Raw genomic sequence first — 16,829 nt, 5'->3', positions numbered from 1 at the left:
AGTGTCTTTGGGAGCAAGAGCCTGTGTTGAGCTGCCGTCTTGTGAGTCAAAATGCATCGTAATATGCCTTCTCTGGAGCTAAAACGGGTGATAAAGTGCCATCTCTGGTGCCAAAACTAATGTTAAAGTGCCCTCTACATTGGTGCAGACACCTTATATGTGCCATTTTCTTCCAATAGTAGGCACCATGTCCTCGTGGAAAATAAAATAATTAAATCTAAAAGTGTCTGGATGGCTTTCAACAGCAGATGTAGTATCTATTAATACATTACATTTACTTGTGTAATTTTTTGAACGTACTTCTAAGAATAGTTTAACTTTTTCTTTATTACAGTTGTAGGGAATTTCCGAATTCTCCCAAGTGGCGCCCGACTTCACACAAATAAATTAAGTGAATTATAATTTCCTTTTTTTTTTTTTATAGAAATGTTTTAACTTTAAGGACAATATGGTCTGATAAAGAGTAGATCTATATACACGTTTAAACCAAAATTATTTGAAATTTAAATATGACTTCCCTATGACTTTAATGTCATTACAATTTACCTTTACTCTTACTTGAGAAGAAAATTTGGAGCTGACTACAATGATCTTACAGTTGCTACTTTTTCAGCTGTTTTGCACCTTTTTTTGTCATGATCGGTTTAGAGATAAACCCACATGCAGAACACCACTGAGACTTGGTAAAAGGTTTAACAGAGTTTATTAAAGTTTCACACAAACAAGACAAGATTCAGGTCCTGGTCCGGGCAGGATTCTCTGGCCTCTGCAGAGACGGATAGTTGGTTAGCTGGGTATGCAGATAAGTTAAATGGGTTTTCAGATATTTCAGTGGATACCTTGAAGAGGTCCAGGTTTGTTCTGAGAGAGGGAACCGGTTGGGTCCAGAGACTGTTGGTTCAGCAGAGTGCTTAGGCAGCAGCAGCGTCTTACTTCTGACTTCCAGTGAACAGACCTTGATTGAAGTGATTAGCTCTTTCCCAAGAGCAGAAGGTGGATTCCAGAATGTAGTCTTCAGGTTTGGCTCTCTAGGGCAGGCAGGCAGATTCAGGTTAAGCTCATCCAGAGCTTCTCTCGAGAGACTGGTTTCCTAGGAGCGAGAGGACAGAGGCAATTAGAATAAGGTTTCTCTAGGAAGATAACTATTAGTAAATTCAGAGGCTCAGGTTCGCTAACCAAACTTGGCTAACACTGCGGTGTCGAAGCAAGGTCTGGCAGCTGCTTATAAAGACCGGTCTCCTGATGAGCTGATGAGCGTCAGCTGTGCTGGAGGGCTCCAGCCCAGGAGGATCCACAGCGAATCTCCAGATCCCAACATTTTTAACCAAAGTTTTTCCTTCCACACTTTACTGTCTCTGAACAGTCATCTTCTATAGTGATGACAGATTGCGAGCTTCCATCCTAGTCAACACAGCATCCATTATGATGGTACACATCATTACATTATATTCTGTATTGGTAAGGAGTTGTTAAAGATTTTAAGTACTTTTATTTATTTTTTTACTTCTTTTTTTTTTTACGAAATATGACTTGTTGAGTTTCAGTTTTGGTATTGAATCTTAAAAATAAATAATTTTTTTCTCCTGGAGTACAGAACTTGATAAGATATGTGCTATACCCTCTACAATGTGACAGACTAGACCCAATTTCTATTTTTATTATTGCTTTATTGTTTTTTTGTGTTTGCCTGCCTCTTTCTGTTCCCCTGTATGATGCTAAATGCTTGATAACCCGCATTTAAGGCAATAAAGAAAGTAAATAAATAAATAATTAAGTAAATTTTAAGTTATGTGATCCAATATTGACAGCACAATGTGATTCAACCTGTCAAGATAATCGTCATAGTTGTTTCAGCATTTTTTTTTTTTCAGTTCAATTGTATAAAAAACAATGTTTATTCAATCGACAGAGAAAACCTGGCTAAATAATTGGGGGTTTACCGTGAACAGATGCCTCTGGTTTCTCTGACCCAGGACGTCCCACCCGATGGGAGTGGATGTTGCGGATGAGAGCTGAGTTTTCCCAAAGCACACAGTGTGATCACTCTGAGGAGGAGGAACAAACTGAGGAGCTGACTGAGGAGACAAGGTAGGACGCTTAAAAAAAAGCATGAGTTTAATAACTGACAAGAGATAAATCAGTTAAAAATATATTTGTATTAATTAAAAGAACTTGGAAACAGTTGGAATATGCGAAAATATGATTTTTTCTTTTTCTTTTGATGACTTGCTTGACATTTCTTCTACAACTGTTAGACATAAATAGTCTTAAATGAAAACCCCGTAGAAGAGTTTATCGGTTTGTTCTAAATGCAGCTGCTGCTGAGAAGGAAAACTTTAACTCATTTAAGTAGAAGCCGCTTTTTTTCCCCTTTTCACGCAGAAATTAATGCGTGGCTTTCTGCGCGCATGTTCCGAACGATATAAACGCATTTAATGTGCCACTGCTGCAAGGGGAAGCTTCTCTGAAGTTTTTATTTCTGTGCATTCTCGTTAAATTACAGCGCGTCAGCAAGCCTTTCAAAGGAAAAACATAATGCGTCATAAGCAGCTCAGTTAATGCGACAAAAAAAAATGTTTTTTTCAACTCATAGAAAATTTGGGTTTGATGTTTATCTTTATTTTCTAATGTAATTCTTAACTTTCTGCAGTATCTGGTCAAAGTAGATCCAGTCTGTTAGACTTGGAAATTTGTGTAGTTGTATTTTTATATAGTGGTTGGCAGTATATGTTTCGTCTAATCACAATTAATTTACTCAAAGTGTTTTCTCATGAGAGGGAGATTATATATCTCTAAAAACACTACATTGCTTTGCTATTTCAGAGTTCTTCTCTGCAAAATAGTTCTGTGATAGTTTGGAGCAGCGTTATGGGTGCAGAATTCCACCACAAATAAGCAAAACCCTGAGCTGCTTACTGCCACCTAGGTAGACACAACCATTTATTAGGCTTGGTGAGCAATGACTTTTTAAAATTATTGTCAGGCTAGACTGGATTTGTTTTTTCTTTAAAAAAAATGCATCTTGCAATTACTCAGGTTATCAGCTAAAAAAGAACCCACAAGCAATAAAACCTTCAGGAATGCAAGTTCACCAGAAAGCCACAAAAAAGAGGATATATGACCAGGATGTGGGGCGTTTGATGTTTTTCATTTAGAAAAACAAATAACTTATTTTGACCCTCTTTTGATAGTAATAAAGTATGGAGGACCAACTCTGCCATATTTAAAAATAAATACATAAATAAATAAATGCTCAATAAATATATAAGCATACAATTAATTGCCAACAAAAATACAATAAACAAATAAATGTAAGTAGAAATTAAATTATAAAGTGAGACATAAATGTATATAACTCTTATATTCTTCAACTTTATTTTTTAATTACTTATATTTTTAAGTATTGATTTATGTGCGTTATAATATTTTTGTCTGTTTTATTCTTCCACTGTATTTTTTTACCTTAGTTATTTCTTTGCCGCTGTTTATTTCTGTCTGCCCTTTTTACATTTCTCTCTGCCCTTTTTACGTTTCTCTATACATTTCTGTCTCATTATGCAAATGAGGAGGGGGTGTGTCCTAGAGAGTCAACTTCTGCTCATTGGTTGGCTTGGCGGCCCATCTTCTTAACTCACAGAGCTCAGAGTACTAAGTTAAATGTTCTCTTTTCTGTTGCTGTTGTTCAATTAAAGTATGTTTTAAGATCATTTGAGGCGAGAACCTTATACTTTTAAGCATCACCGTATGGCCCATTCACAGATTTAAAATGTGACGAACTTGAGAGGACTGCGGCACCAGCGGAGCTCCGAAGCTGACGGCAGCCAGGTCTAACCGCAGCCCGTCTGCAGCGGCCCTCTGTCGGCATAGCCATGTGTGAAGGACCGCTGGCTATGATGGCGATTTTTTGTTGTATTTGGCAAAGTTTGGCAAAGTCCACTCACGTTCTAATGACTTCAGACTCGACATCAGACTCTCCTCCTGTAGATTCGACCGATGTAGTAAAATGCTAACCAAAATGCTTCACACACGGCTATGCCGAGAGAGGGCCGCTGCAACAAAAAATCGCCATCATCACCAGCGATTCTTCACACATGGCTATGCCGAGAGAGGGCTGCTGCAGACGGGCTGCGGTTAGACCTGGCTGCTGTCAGCTTCGGAGCTCCGCGGTCCTCTCAAGTTCGTCACATTTTCTTTTAAATTACGCATTAAATCTGTGAATGGGCCATATGGTGATGCTTAAAAGTATAATATTCTCGCCTCAAATGATCTTAAAACGCACTTTTATTGAACAACAGAAAAGAGAACATTTAACTTAGTACTCTGAGCTCTGTTAGTTAAGAAGATGGGCCGCCAAGCCAACCAATGAGCAGAAGTTGACTCTCTAGGACACACCCCCTCCTCATTTGCATAATGAGACAGAAATTATTACAGAAATGTAAAAAGGGCAGAGAGAAATGTAAAAAGGGCAGACAGAAATAAACAGCAGCGAAGAAATACCTAAGGTAAAAAAATACAATGGAAGAATAAAACAGACAAAAATATTATAACATGCACATAAATAAATACTTAAAAATATAAGTAATTAAAAAATAAAGTTGAAGAATGTTGCATGTTGCATGTTATAAAAGAGAACATTTAACTTAGTACTCTGAGCTCTGTGAGTTAAGAAGATGGACCGCCAACCCAACCAATGAGCAGAAGTTGACTCTCTAGGACACGCCCCCTCCTCATTTGCATAATGAGACAGAAATGCATAGAGAAATGTAAAAAGGGCAGAGAGAAATAAACAGCGCAAAGAAATAACTAAGGTAAAAAAAATACAGTGGAAGAATAAAACAGACAAAAATATTATAACATGCACATAAATCAATACTTAAAAATATAAGTAATTAAAAAATAAAGTTGAAGAATATAAGAGTTATATACATTTATGTCTCACTTTATAATTTAATTTCTACTTACATTTATTTGTTTATTGTATTTTTGTTGGCAATTAATTGTATGCTTATATATTTATTGAGCATTTATTTATTTATGTATTTATTTTTAAATATGGCAGAGTTGGTCCTCCATAATAAAGGGGTTATATTTTGTATTACTTAATTTATAAGAAGGGACATAGGTAGTCTGAATGATGGATCCAAAGGGTACATATCATCATCCTCACTGTCACATAGACATACCTTCACAAAGTCTGTCGGTGGTTGTTTATTTTGTGTCTTTACAATTAAAATCTGTGTATTTCAATTACAGTCAGCACTTAAATAAATGGTTTAACCCCTGAAGATAGTCTTAAATGAATGGAACAGTACTCACTTATTTACATTTAGTTTTTATATCAGCTTAAATCTACTAGAGAGTATCTGAACATAGAAAAAGCTGCCTTCCTGACTTAACATGAAAGCAATGTAACAAAACTAATGTGAAACTGTGCTCTCCCACTACCATGGTCAACTGCATGGTACCTGCAACATAAGGCGCACCTAAACGTCTTTTTTTCCCCTCAAAATGTGGGGTGCGCCCTATGGTGCGATGCGCCCTATCTGCGGACGTTGTTGAGACCACCATGAGTATGTGAGAACGTTAAAGGGGGAAGTGTGGGCGTGGCTTGTGTATAAAAGAACAGGTATGTGCTTTATGCAGAACATTGTTGTCTTAACAACCCTGGAAATGGCAAAGAGACACGCCTATGAAGCCCAGTTTAAACTGCAGGCTATCAGCTACGCAGAGGAACATGGAAATCGAGCAGCTGCGAGAGAATTCAATATAAATGAATCGATGGTTCGCAAGTGGAGGAAGCTGGAAAACGAACTCCGACAGGTGAAGAAGACGCAGCTGAGTTTCCGCGGACATAAGGCGAGGTGGCCCGAGTTGGAGGAAAGACTCGAGCGGTGGATCGTGGAGCAAAGAACGAGTGGGGCCAGCGTTTCAACGGTCACTGTTCGACTAAAAGCAGTAAAGCTGGCGGAAGAAATGAAAATTGAAAATTTTCAAGGAGGTCCATCGTGGTGCTTCCGTTTTATGAAACGGTGCAATTTTTCCATCCGGACCAGGACTACAGTTGCTCAGCGACGTCCGGCGGATTATGATGAAAAGCTGGCGAGCTTTCACTCCTTCTGCAGCAAACACATCGCTGACAAAGTCATCCAGCCAAGCCACATCACCAACATGGACGAGGTGCCGCTCACTTTCGACATCCCGGTGAATCACACGGTGGAGAAGAAAGGCACCAGCACTGTAGCGATACACACAACGGGGTATGAAAAGGCGTCGTTTACTGTTGTGCTTGGCTGCCACGCAAATGGACAGAAACTGCCGCCTATGGTGATTTTTAAAAGAAAGACTTTGCCTAAAGAGACTTTTCCAGCTGGAGTCGTTATTAAGGCGAATGAAAAAGGCTGGATGGATGAGGAGATTATGAAAGCGTGGCTGAGGGAGGTGTATGTGAGGAGACCAGGTGGTTTTTTCCACGCATCACCATCTCTGTTAATTTGTGACTCCATGCGTGCCCATCTCACAGCCGATGTGAAAAAAAAGGTCAAAGAAATGAACGCTGTGCTTGCTGTTATTCCGGGAGGTCTGACAAAGGACCTTCAACCGCTCGACATCGGTGTGAACCGGCCGTTCAAAGTAAGGCTGCGAGCGCCGTGGGAGCGATGGATGACAGACGGAGAGCACAGTTTCACGAAAAGTGGAAGGCAGCGCCTGGCAAGTTACGCCACCGTTTGCGGATGGATTGTAGATGCTTGGACTAACGTTTCTGCTGGGACTGTTGTTCGAGCTTTCGCAAAAGCCGGCATCATTTCCAAGGAGCCGCACGGCACGGAAAGTGACTCTGACAGCGAAGAAGGGGAAACTGGCATGTCTGATTTAGCGCAGCAGTTTAATTCAGAAACAGAGGATGAGGACTTTGAGGGGTTTGATTAATACTCTGTAATAAATACATGAATAAAGCACAATCATACTCAGTTTTGCTCCCGCTCTATTTTTCTACCTGAAAACTTAATTCAACAGCAGCCTCTAAGCCGGGTCGCCTCCGGGTTCACCTCAGCAGCTGGCAGGTGTTTTTTCATCTAAATAATCTAAATCTTTTTAAGTGAGAAAGTCCACCTGAAAACTTAATCATTGCAGTCAGTTCATCCAGATTATTATCCTGCCTATACTATTTCTGTCGGAGGCGCTCAGACCCCCAGGGGTGCGCCGACAGCAGGAATCCCTTCAACAGCAGCCTCTGGCCGGGTCGCCTCCTCGCGGTTCACCGCGGCGGCTGGCAGGTGTTTTTCATCGAAATAATCTAAACCGCAGGCAGCAGGATAATAAAAGCGAATATATTCTGTCGGCAGGTTTTATTTTATTTATTATGTTATTTTATTGTAATGTCTCATTTTAACTATGTATACTGTTTTTATTGTACGGTTTTGTTTTAACTATGAATTTTGTAGCACTTTGAGATTTTTTTTAAATGTAAAGTGCAATACAAATAAAATGTATTATTATTATTATTATTATTAAGTTAATTTATGCGTCAATAAACTGTATCAGAGGAATAATCACAGCCCTGTGTCATCAGCTATGTGTCTCTCATGGCCAGCTCCCAGGTTTGAATAATACTTTGTAATAAATACACCTTGCAGCTTTATTTGCTGTGATCAGTGGGAATAAAGTAGTTTTAATATGTTTTTAAGTGGGAAAATCCACCTGAGAGGACATGTACTTGTATATAAAAAACGCGCCCTATAGTCCGGTGCGCCTTATGGTCGTGAAAATACGGTATTATTATTTTTCGCCAATTTTGTAATTATGGTTTTATTTCGATTTTCCTTTGCACTGAACCAAAGCTTGTAGATGTTTATTCACAGGCTTTCAGTTTTTAAGAGGTTGCTTGAAAGGAGTCCATTGTTACAGGATTTTAGAGTAACCTTTATGTGAAAAAGTGCTTAGTTCTACCTGCATGCATGTATCTGGGTGTAAACTGCAAATCTCCTTTCTTTCTGTGGTGGAAAACCCATTTGAAATATTTTAGTGCTGCCTAAAGAGCTGGAATTTCTTTCAAAACTCCCTTTAACAAGAAGAAATCTCCATTAGCCCCGGGCTCAGTGTGAGCGGCCATCTGCCGAGGAGACAGAAGCAGACATAGAAAAAGAAGCAGAGATACAAAAGGCTACTTTCAACGAGCTCCACAGATGGCCCCCTCCATGAAACACACAGCCGGGCAGAGGAGCTTCAAGCCAGCCCCCATGTTAGAGGATGAAAGAGAGCGCATACAGTTAGCCACAGTCAGAGAAACCGGTCAAGCTCCATCCATCTATCCATCCATCCATTTTCTTCCACTTATCGGGGTCGGGTTGCGGAGGCAGCAGTCTAAACAGAGATGCCCAGACTTCCCGATCCACGCACACTTACTCCAGCTGCTCTGGGGGGACCCCAAGGAGACACCAGGCCAGCTCAGAGACATAGGCCCTCCAGCGTGTCCTAGGCCTTCCACGGGGCCCACTCCCAATGGGACATGCCTAGAACACCTCCTGAGGGAGGTGACCAGGAGGCATCCGGAAAAGATGCCCAAGCCACCTCCACTGGCCCCCCTTCGATGTAGAGGAGCAACAACTCTACTCTGAGCTCCTCCCGGGTAACTGAGCTCCATACCCGATCACGAAAGCTGCGCCCAGCCACCCTGCGAAGGAAACTCATTTCGGCTGCTTGTATTCGCGATCTTGTCCTTTCGGACATTACCCAGATCTCGTGAGCATAGGTGAGTGTGGGAACGTAGATTGAACAGTAAGTCGAGAGCTTTCCCCCCCGACTCAACTCCCTCTTCACCACTACAGTCCTATACAGCGATCGCATCAATGCTGACGCTGCACCAATCCATCTATCAATCTCACGCTCCATCCATCCCTCACTCGTGAACAAGACCCTGAGATACTTGAACTCCTCCACTTGAGACAAGGACTGTCCACGGAGCACCTTTCTCCGGTTGAGAACCATGGCCTCAGATTTGGAGGTGCTGATCCTCATACCGGCCGCCCCACACTCAGCTGCAAACCACCCCCAGTGAAAATTGGAGTTCCTGGTTTGACGAAGCCAACAGGATAACATCATCTACAAGCAGCAGAGATGATATCGCTAGGTTCCCAAACCGGACACTGTTAAGTTCTGTGGCTGCACCTAGAAATCCATAAATGTAATGAACAGAAACAGTGAAAAGGGGCAGCCATGGCAGAGACAGAGAGACTGGTTGGGCAAACTCCCATGAACCCTCAAGCACCCGATGAAGAGTATAGAGTTGGCCCAGTGTGCTGCAATCAGGACGAAAACCACATTGTTCCTCCTGGATCCGATGTTCCACTATCTGCTGGACCCTCCTCTCCAGCACCCTGGAGTAGACCTTACCGGGGAGGCTGAGGAATGTGATCCCTCTGTAATTAGAACACACTCTCCAGTCCCCCTTTTTAAAGAGAGGCCAAGCTCCAACATCTTTAAACAAAGGTGTTGATGGCAGCAGCATAGCTGATATTTCTCTCAAGGATGGTGTCTCAATCACACAGGCACAGACCAGATGAGGCCACTATGATGAGAAATAGCAGAGAGAGCATAGAGGCTGAACTGACAAATACTGCAGAATGAGAGACCCATTTACAGAGGATTTGGTCCTTATCACAGCCATTGCCTGTTTAAGTCCTGACCTGTTGACCTTTGCTACATGTCTTCCGCTCTCTCTTTCATGTCTGCCTACTGTCTAAAAGATAACAAAAATTAAGATAAAAAAATAGATAAATAGCACCAAGGTTTTTTACTTTATTATCTGAGATCAATTTAAACCCATCAAAATTAAGTGATGGACTAATTAGTTGTTGTTGTTTTTTTTATCCCTGGTTAAACAGACAATAATATGTTTAGCGACTATTTTTACATCAATTTTAGAGAAGAAAGGAAGATTAGATATTGGTCTATAATTGACCTTGTCGTTTTGGTAATCTATGTCAAGAGATGGTTTCTTAAGTAAAGGTTTAATCACAGTCCATGACATCAGTGCCCTCGTCCTGAAGGAACTGCTGACTTTCTTCAGCCACATGAGGTGTAATGTTATCATGCATCATAAGGAAACTTGGGCCCACTGCACCAGCTTATGGTTTCACAATGAGTCTGACAATCTCATCCCGGTACCTGATGGCACTCAGAGTACCTCTTGCTAGCACAGTGAGGGCCAGGCGCCAAAAAAAGGCTTCCCTACCCCCTCCTACAGCCTCCTATGGCCTCCTACACATGTCCTGGTTTACCTGCCAGTATCTTCTTCATGCTCTGGACCCTCTGCTGATAGACACAGCAAACCTTCTTGCTACAGCTCGCATTGATGTGACATCTTGGATGAGCAACACAACCTGAGAAACCTCGGTGTGATGGAGATATGTCCACAATCCACCTCTAAGGGAGCTGCCAACAGGGGAGTGACAGGGGAAATAGCTTATCAGGGGATTGTCAGTCACCTACTGTACATCATTAGCGCGGTGTCTTCCCACTCAGCCCCTTACTAAAATGACAATTCCCACTCATTTCCATTACATTTTCAACGCCTCTGTTACTTTCATACTTATTGGATTAATTGAAATATAACTCAAAGTTTGAGACAGTCAAAAGCAAAACTGCTCCTAAAGATTTTTGCATTTGAAATCTAAGGGTTGCCAGCTTCTATTTATCTTTCCAGTGTGAAGGTTGGGCTTCTGATCTGCCCAATTTTTTTTGTTTGTTTCAGTGTGTTCTTTGGGTTGTTGTTTTTTTTACCGAAAATCCCCTAGCTTGTTTCAGCTTTGGTTGCTGCAGCTCGGTGTTCTACATATTTGTGGTAGAGTTTTTAACCCTTCTTCCTGGCAGAATTGTCCTAATTATGCCTCATTTGAGGACTTTTAAACATGACTACAATCAGATCAAAGTTGAGCTTTGTTAGGAAATAATCAAATAAACAGTTTTAAAGCATTTAGAAGTGCATTTGTCAGTATTTTGCAGGTCATTGCCCCCCTAGAATCCCGTGTGCATTTTAGCTCAGAGATATAAACTCAGAATGTAATAGTGTTATCGGTTGAAACGACACAGTCAGGTTCTGAAGCCAGAGAGAGCTCCAAAACTGCTACTACTGGACTACAAAACTGTTAATATGTTTGTTTTATTTATAAAACAATTTTGTTAGTTTTATTTTGCAAGTCACATTATTATCACTATGCAGAAAGTTCCAAATTTCTCTTATTAGTTCCCATATATTTTATGAGTTTTGTTTGGCAGATATGAAATGAGCCTTTTTTTTCTGGAATTTTTTAACTGGGAACTGATATTTTACTTTAATTTTACTTTTTTTCAAATACGTTTGCCTATTTCTGTCATGATTCATTGTGGTAAAGGACCAGCGTGCAGAGTTGCTATAATAGGAATTGAAGTTGGTCTAGCACAAGACTTGAAAGCTGCTAGTAAAATTAAACTTGGCATAGGGCCAAATTTGTCTGGACGGGCTTATTGCAGTCACAATTTAAAAGCTGAATTTTGTACCTTCTCAGGTTTTCCTAAATGTGTATAATCATCTGAAAAATTAATGCATGCAGACAAAGCAAACAGAAAAAATCTTGGAGGGGGGTACTTTTCATTCTACTTTTTGTCAATTGGCTTGCTTCCTATTAGGATGTTTGAAAAAAAATCTCCTCATAATTTTATTATTGTATTATTATTATTTTATTGTGTCTGTTACTTGTGTGTAAAAAATATAGAAGGTTATTTTTTAAGTCATCCAGACGGCACTATCCTTCATCAAGCTCCAAATTGAACCAAAGTGGTCTACTTTTTCAAAGCTTCATTGTTGCTTTGGTGTCTTTTAGATATAATCAGTTTTTATTTTGGAAGATGATGTCACCATCCCACTATATTGCTCTGATACAAGGGGGGGTTGAGTCTGTGCCTGGTAGCCTTTGCTGCATGTCTTCACCCCATCTCTAATCCCATTTCCTGTCTGCCTACTATAAAAAAAAATTCAATAAAATATATTAGGGACACTAGTGCCTAAAACCTATATTTAAAAAACCCGAAAGTGGTTTACTTTTTTATTCTTTCATTCGGATCACAACTTAATGGGAGATGGGGACGTCTGGATGACCTGAAAAATAATTTCTAATATCTCTGAAACAAAAGCAACACAACCGATCATTTTCACTGGACGAACGTTCTCTAATGAAGCACTTACTAATTTTTTTCACATGGAATTTGTGTCACCTGCAACTTTCTCTAAATCCTGTTTAGAATTAAAATTTACAGATTCAAAGCACAGCAGCTCTGACGACATTAACAACTAGAATATCTATAACCACACAGCAGAGTTTCTTCACCGCTGCAGCTTTTTTCTTTCTCTTTCTTTCTTTCTTTCTTTCTTTCTTTCTTTCTTTCTTTCTTTCTTTCTTTCTTTCTTTCTTTCTTTCTTTCTTTCTTTCTTTCTTTCTTTCTTTCTTTCTTTCTTTCTTTCTTTCTTTCTTTCTTTCTCTTTCTTTTTTGTTTGGAATAATATTCTTGTATGGGTTTAATCATACAATTTACCGAACAATCAAGAACCCACATTCAATAATCAGTTTGTTATGGTCCTGTTGATTTCAAAAACTAAATCCAACCTTAAAACTATCTTGATGGACTCAAAGACATGAATATAAAATGTTATTTTGATTTATACGAGTGTAAACATGAAAAAGACTGCTTTACATTCAATAAGACTAAATATGCTTGTAACAGGGAAAATGGTTCAGCAAAATTAGTTTTTGCCCATATTAGCTTATTTCCTTAAACCATTCACTTGTTTTTTGTTTCCATAAGTTTTCGAAAACTCAAATCTAACATTTTGTAATTCCCTGCAGGCTCTTCAACTATGATGGAGCTGATGACAACTACTTCATACCCTATCAGTGATTTTACTGATCTAACCAGCAATGACTCCTGGTATTATGAAGACTACAAGGATGACCATCACTACAACGAAAAGCCCAGTAAGCTAAAGCAATCCCTCAACATTATGTCCCTCATCGTCTACTCGCTAGCATTTGTGTTGGGCGTGCTTGGGAATGGAGTGGTTATCTGGGTGACCGGCTTTAAAATGAAGAAGACCGTCAACACGGTTTGGTTCCTGAATCTGGCCTTGGCTGACTTCCTCTTCACAGCCTTCCTGCCACTGAGTGTGACGTACACAGCTATGGACTTCCACTGGCCATTTGGCAAGTTCATGTGCAAGCTAAACACCACCATCAGCTTCCTGAACATGTTTGCCAGCGTTTACATTCTGGTTGTGATTAGCGTGGACAGATGTGTGTCTGTTGTGTGGCCGGTCTGGGCCCAGAACCACAGGAATATACGAAAGGCCTCCGGCATTAGTCTGTGTGTTTGGACATTGGCTTTAATCCTCAGTGCTCCATACTTCGTCTTTAGGGACACAGGACCATCGTACGAGAACGAGAACATCATCAACTGCTTCAACAACTTCGCACTGTCTGATGATGATAGTAGTCATCTTTTCCGCCACAGGGCCATGGTCGTCACTCGCTTCATCCTGGGCTTCGTCATCCCCTTCAGCGTCATTGTCTCCAGCTATGCCATCATAATCCACCGCCTCAGACAAAACCGCACACTGGCCAACCAGTCTAGTCGTCCTTTCAAGATAATTGCCGCCATCATCGTCACGTTTTTCCTGTGCTGGGCTCCCTTTCACATCCTGGGTCTAACTGAGCTTGTGAGTAGCATGACAGATCACTCAAACAAGACGCTGACCAACATCATTGAAGTTGGAGTCCCCATCGCCACTAGCCTGGCCTTTCTCAACAGCTGCCTCAACCCACTGCTTTATGTGTTCATGGGCCAGGACTTCAAGGATAAAGTCCGCAAATCCATCCTAAAAGTGCTGGAGAATGCCTTTCAGGAGGAGGTGTCCCGCTCTTACACATGCACAAACTCAATGGTCATCAGTCGGGGGAAAGACAAGTCAGTTTCTGACGCTGAGGTGTGAGGCTTTCACTGACTCTCTAACTGTACAATTTAAATCTTACTTTTTGTATCAGATAACTTCATTTACTAACCATTTCCTCTACTTTGCTTTGAATGGTTAGTTTTGCCTAACTGCCACTCCCTGTCCAGTTTTGTTTTGAGTTACGAAGAATTAATTGATGGTGCAACAATTTAGGCCGAATCAAACATTTTAAAATTTCCTGATGAATAGCATACGGTCATTGAAATCCCCCAAAAAAAGAACCAAGTGCATGCAACCTCTTTCTCAACCCAAGAAAACACATAGTTACAGCAACTTATTTTAACTGCTTCCTCTTTTTTTGGACTTAAAAAAATGAACTGATACTTGCACATGATTCTCCCCACAATTCATCTGTGGTTCCACACAGTCTGTAAAGTAAAATGAAAACTACAGTTACATTCTGTCTTTGCCATATTTTATGTAAAAAAAAAAAAAAAAAAAAAAAAAAGGTTTTATATGACTCGTGTTTTATATGTGAATAATTAAAATCATTCATGTTTGTTGCTGTTTATTAATATTCTCGTAGGCATCAATAAAGACAATTATTAGTTTAATATTTTTTACATGTTTCAGTGAATATTTTATTACATTTTCTAAATTACAAATTATATAATGCTTTATCTATTACATTTAATTTGGGGAAGTTGAGGAAAAAATTCAAATTCTCCACTTTAATATGTTATCTTTTTAACTGCAATGATTATAATTGTTGCTGTGCTGTAGATAGTATGTTAAACATCCCAACCCTCCTCCTAAAAGTTTTGTCATTGTCATTTTTAAACCTCTTCTTCAACCCTTGTATGCTAATGCTAATTGTAGAGGCATGGTTTTTCTGAGGATGATTCATAAACACTTGAATGTAGAAACAACTGTGCACTGTTGAAATCTAACTGGAAGTGATCTGCGTAGTTGTTGACCAAATCTACACATAACCCCTAACCACTAGGGGGTGCTACTACCATTAAAAACAATCAGCAATCAAACAAGATATCTTTATAAGCTCAAAAAATAAAGAGAACACTGGGAACATCTGAATAAAGTAAATATTCTCAGTGAATACTTTGGTCTGTACAAAGTTCTGATATGTGCTGACAATATAATTACACAAAAATTATCAATGGAATTAAAAAATCTTAACCAATGGAGGCCTAAATTTGCAGTCATACATACAATTAAAGTTGAACAACACACTACAGGCTGATCCAAATTTTATATAATGTCCTTAAAACGGGTTAGAATGAGGATTAGTATTATGTGTGGCCTCAAGGTGCCCGTATGACCTCCCTACAATGCCTAGGCATGCTCCTCATGGGGTGGCAGATGGTCTCCAGAGCCATCTCCTCCCTGAACTGGTCTAAAGCATCCTGCAACTCCTTGATAGTGTGCGGATCGAGACATGATGTCCCAGATGTGCTCAATCAGATTCAGGTCTGGGGAACAGGTGGGCCAGTCCATAGCTTCAATGCCTTCAGAATTCTGCAGGAACTGGTGACACACTCCAGCCAACTGCACCAGCATATGGTCTCACAATGGGTCTGAGGATCTCATCTCGGCACCTAATGGCTGTCATGCTACCTCTGGTGAGCACTTGGAGGGCTGTGTGGCCCTCCAAAGAAATGTCACCTCCACCATTACTGACCCACTGTGAAACTGGTCATACAGAAGGATGTTGCAGGCAGCAGATAACTTACCAAAGTGTCTCCAGACTCTCTCACATCTGTCACATGTGCTCAGTGTTAACCTGCTTTAACCTGTGAAGAGCACAGACCATCAGTGACAGATTTGTCCACCTGGTGTTCTCTAGCAAACGCCAAGATTCCTGCACGGAATCGAGCTGTGAGAATAACCCCCATCTGTGGATGCTGGGCCCTAATACCATCCTAACGGAGTTAGTTTCTAACCGGATGTGCAGATAAATGTACATCAGTGGCCTGCTGGAGGTCATTTTGCAGAATTTTTGTACAGAAGAAAGTATTAAATAAGAATATTTCATTCATTATCTGAATATTCATTCAGATCTAGGATGTGTTGTTTGAGTGTTTTTTGAGTGTATATATATAAAAAATAAACTCTTCCTCTCCCTTTTTTCCTTCAAGTGTGGGTCCCCTACCAGAGGCCTGTGAGCTTGAAGGTTCTGCGTAGTATCTCTGCAGTTCCTAGAACTGGCCTTTTTTGCAAGAGATGTCTGATGTATTTCCAGGGATCTGCTGTAACCAAAACTCAAGTGTGGGGGTCACTGCCCCAATGACCACAGGCACCACTGATGCCTTTGTTGTTGCATCTCGACCATTTCCGTCTTGTTCCAGTAGCCCAATTTTTATCTTGGTGCTCTAGTTCCCCAGCACCTGACACAGACCTTGTTTGGCCTGGCAATGTCTGAGCTGGCATGTCTTTAACTTAGTTGTCTCTCATCATTGTATGAGGTTAGCATTTAGTCTCTCCCAAGGACCCACACTGGCAGATTATTTCAACCACAACCTTCTGCATGCAAGTCGGGTGACTTGTGCTCACTCTCTCTCTCTCTATATATATATAATATATATATAGAGAGAGAGATAGTGAGATATTCTTTAATCTGATGTTTTAATCGCTTGGTATTACTGTGTCAACCACACCGGCTTTTTTCCACTCTTTGTCCACTACCACAATGTCCCGTTGGTTCACCATTACCTATGCCATCCACATGGTGCATTCACTATGAAGAAAATTTTTGTCATTTAATAATCAGCTGCATGTCGAGTCTGATGTGTCTAATCATAAATAAATAAATAAAAATACTGGCTAAGGAAAA

At 40.3% G+C, this 16,829-nt stretch overlaps 1 protein-coding gene across 1 annotated transcript; it reads left to right on the top strand.

Moving 5' to 3' along the window:
• The first annotated feature begins 2,014 nt into the window (after positions 1-2,014).
• Positions 2,015-14,246, top strand: LOC119783812 (chemokine-like receptor 1). Its single transcript, XM_038285502.1, has 2 exons — positions 2,015-2,088; positions 12,879-14,246. Exon 2 carries the CDS (start codon positions 12,890-12,892, stop codon positions 14,015-14,017), a length of 1,128 nt encoding a protein of 375 aa, XP_038141430.1. The 5' UTR covers positions 2,015-2,088; positions 12,879-12,889; the 3' UTR covers positions 14,018-14,246.
• The last annotated feature ends 2,583 nt before the right edge of the window (positions 14,247-16,829 follow it).

This window comes from Cyprinodon tularosa, unplaced genomic scaffold, assembly GCF_016077235.1.
Source record: "Cyprinodon tularosa strain WSP-4 unplaced genomic scaffold, ASM1607723v1 ctg210, whole genome shotgun sequence".
NCBI classification, from domain to species: domain Eukaryota; kingdom Metazoa; phylum Chordata; class Actinopteri; order Cyprinodontiformes; family Cyprinodontidae; genus Cyprinodon; species Cyprinodon tularosa.
The sequence above is the reverse complement of the archived record's forward strand: the minus strand, read 5'-3'. Positions and strand labels throughout refer to the sequence as shown.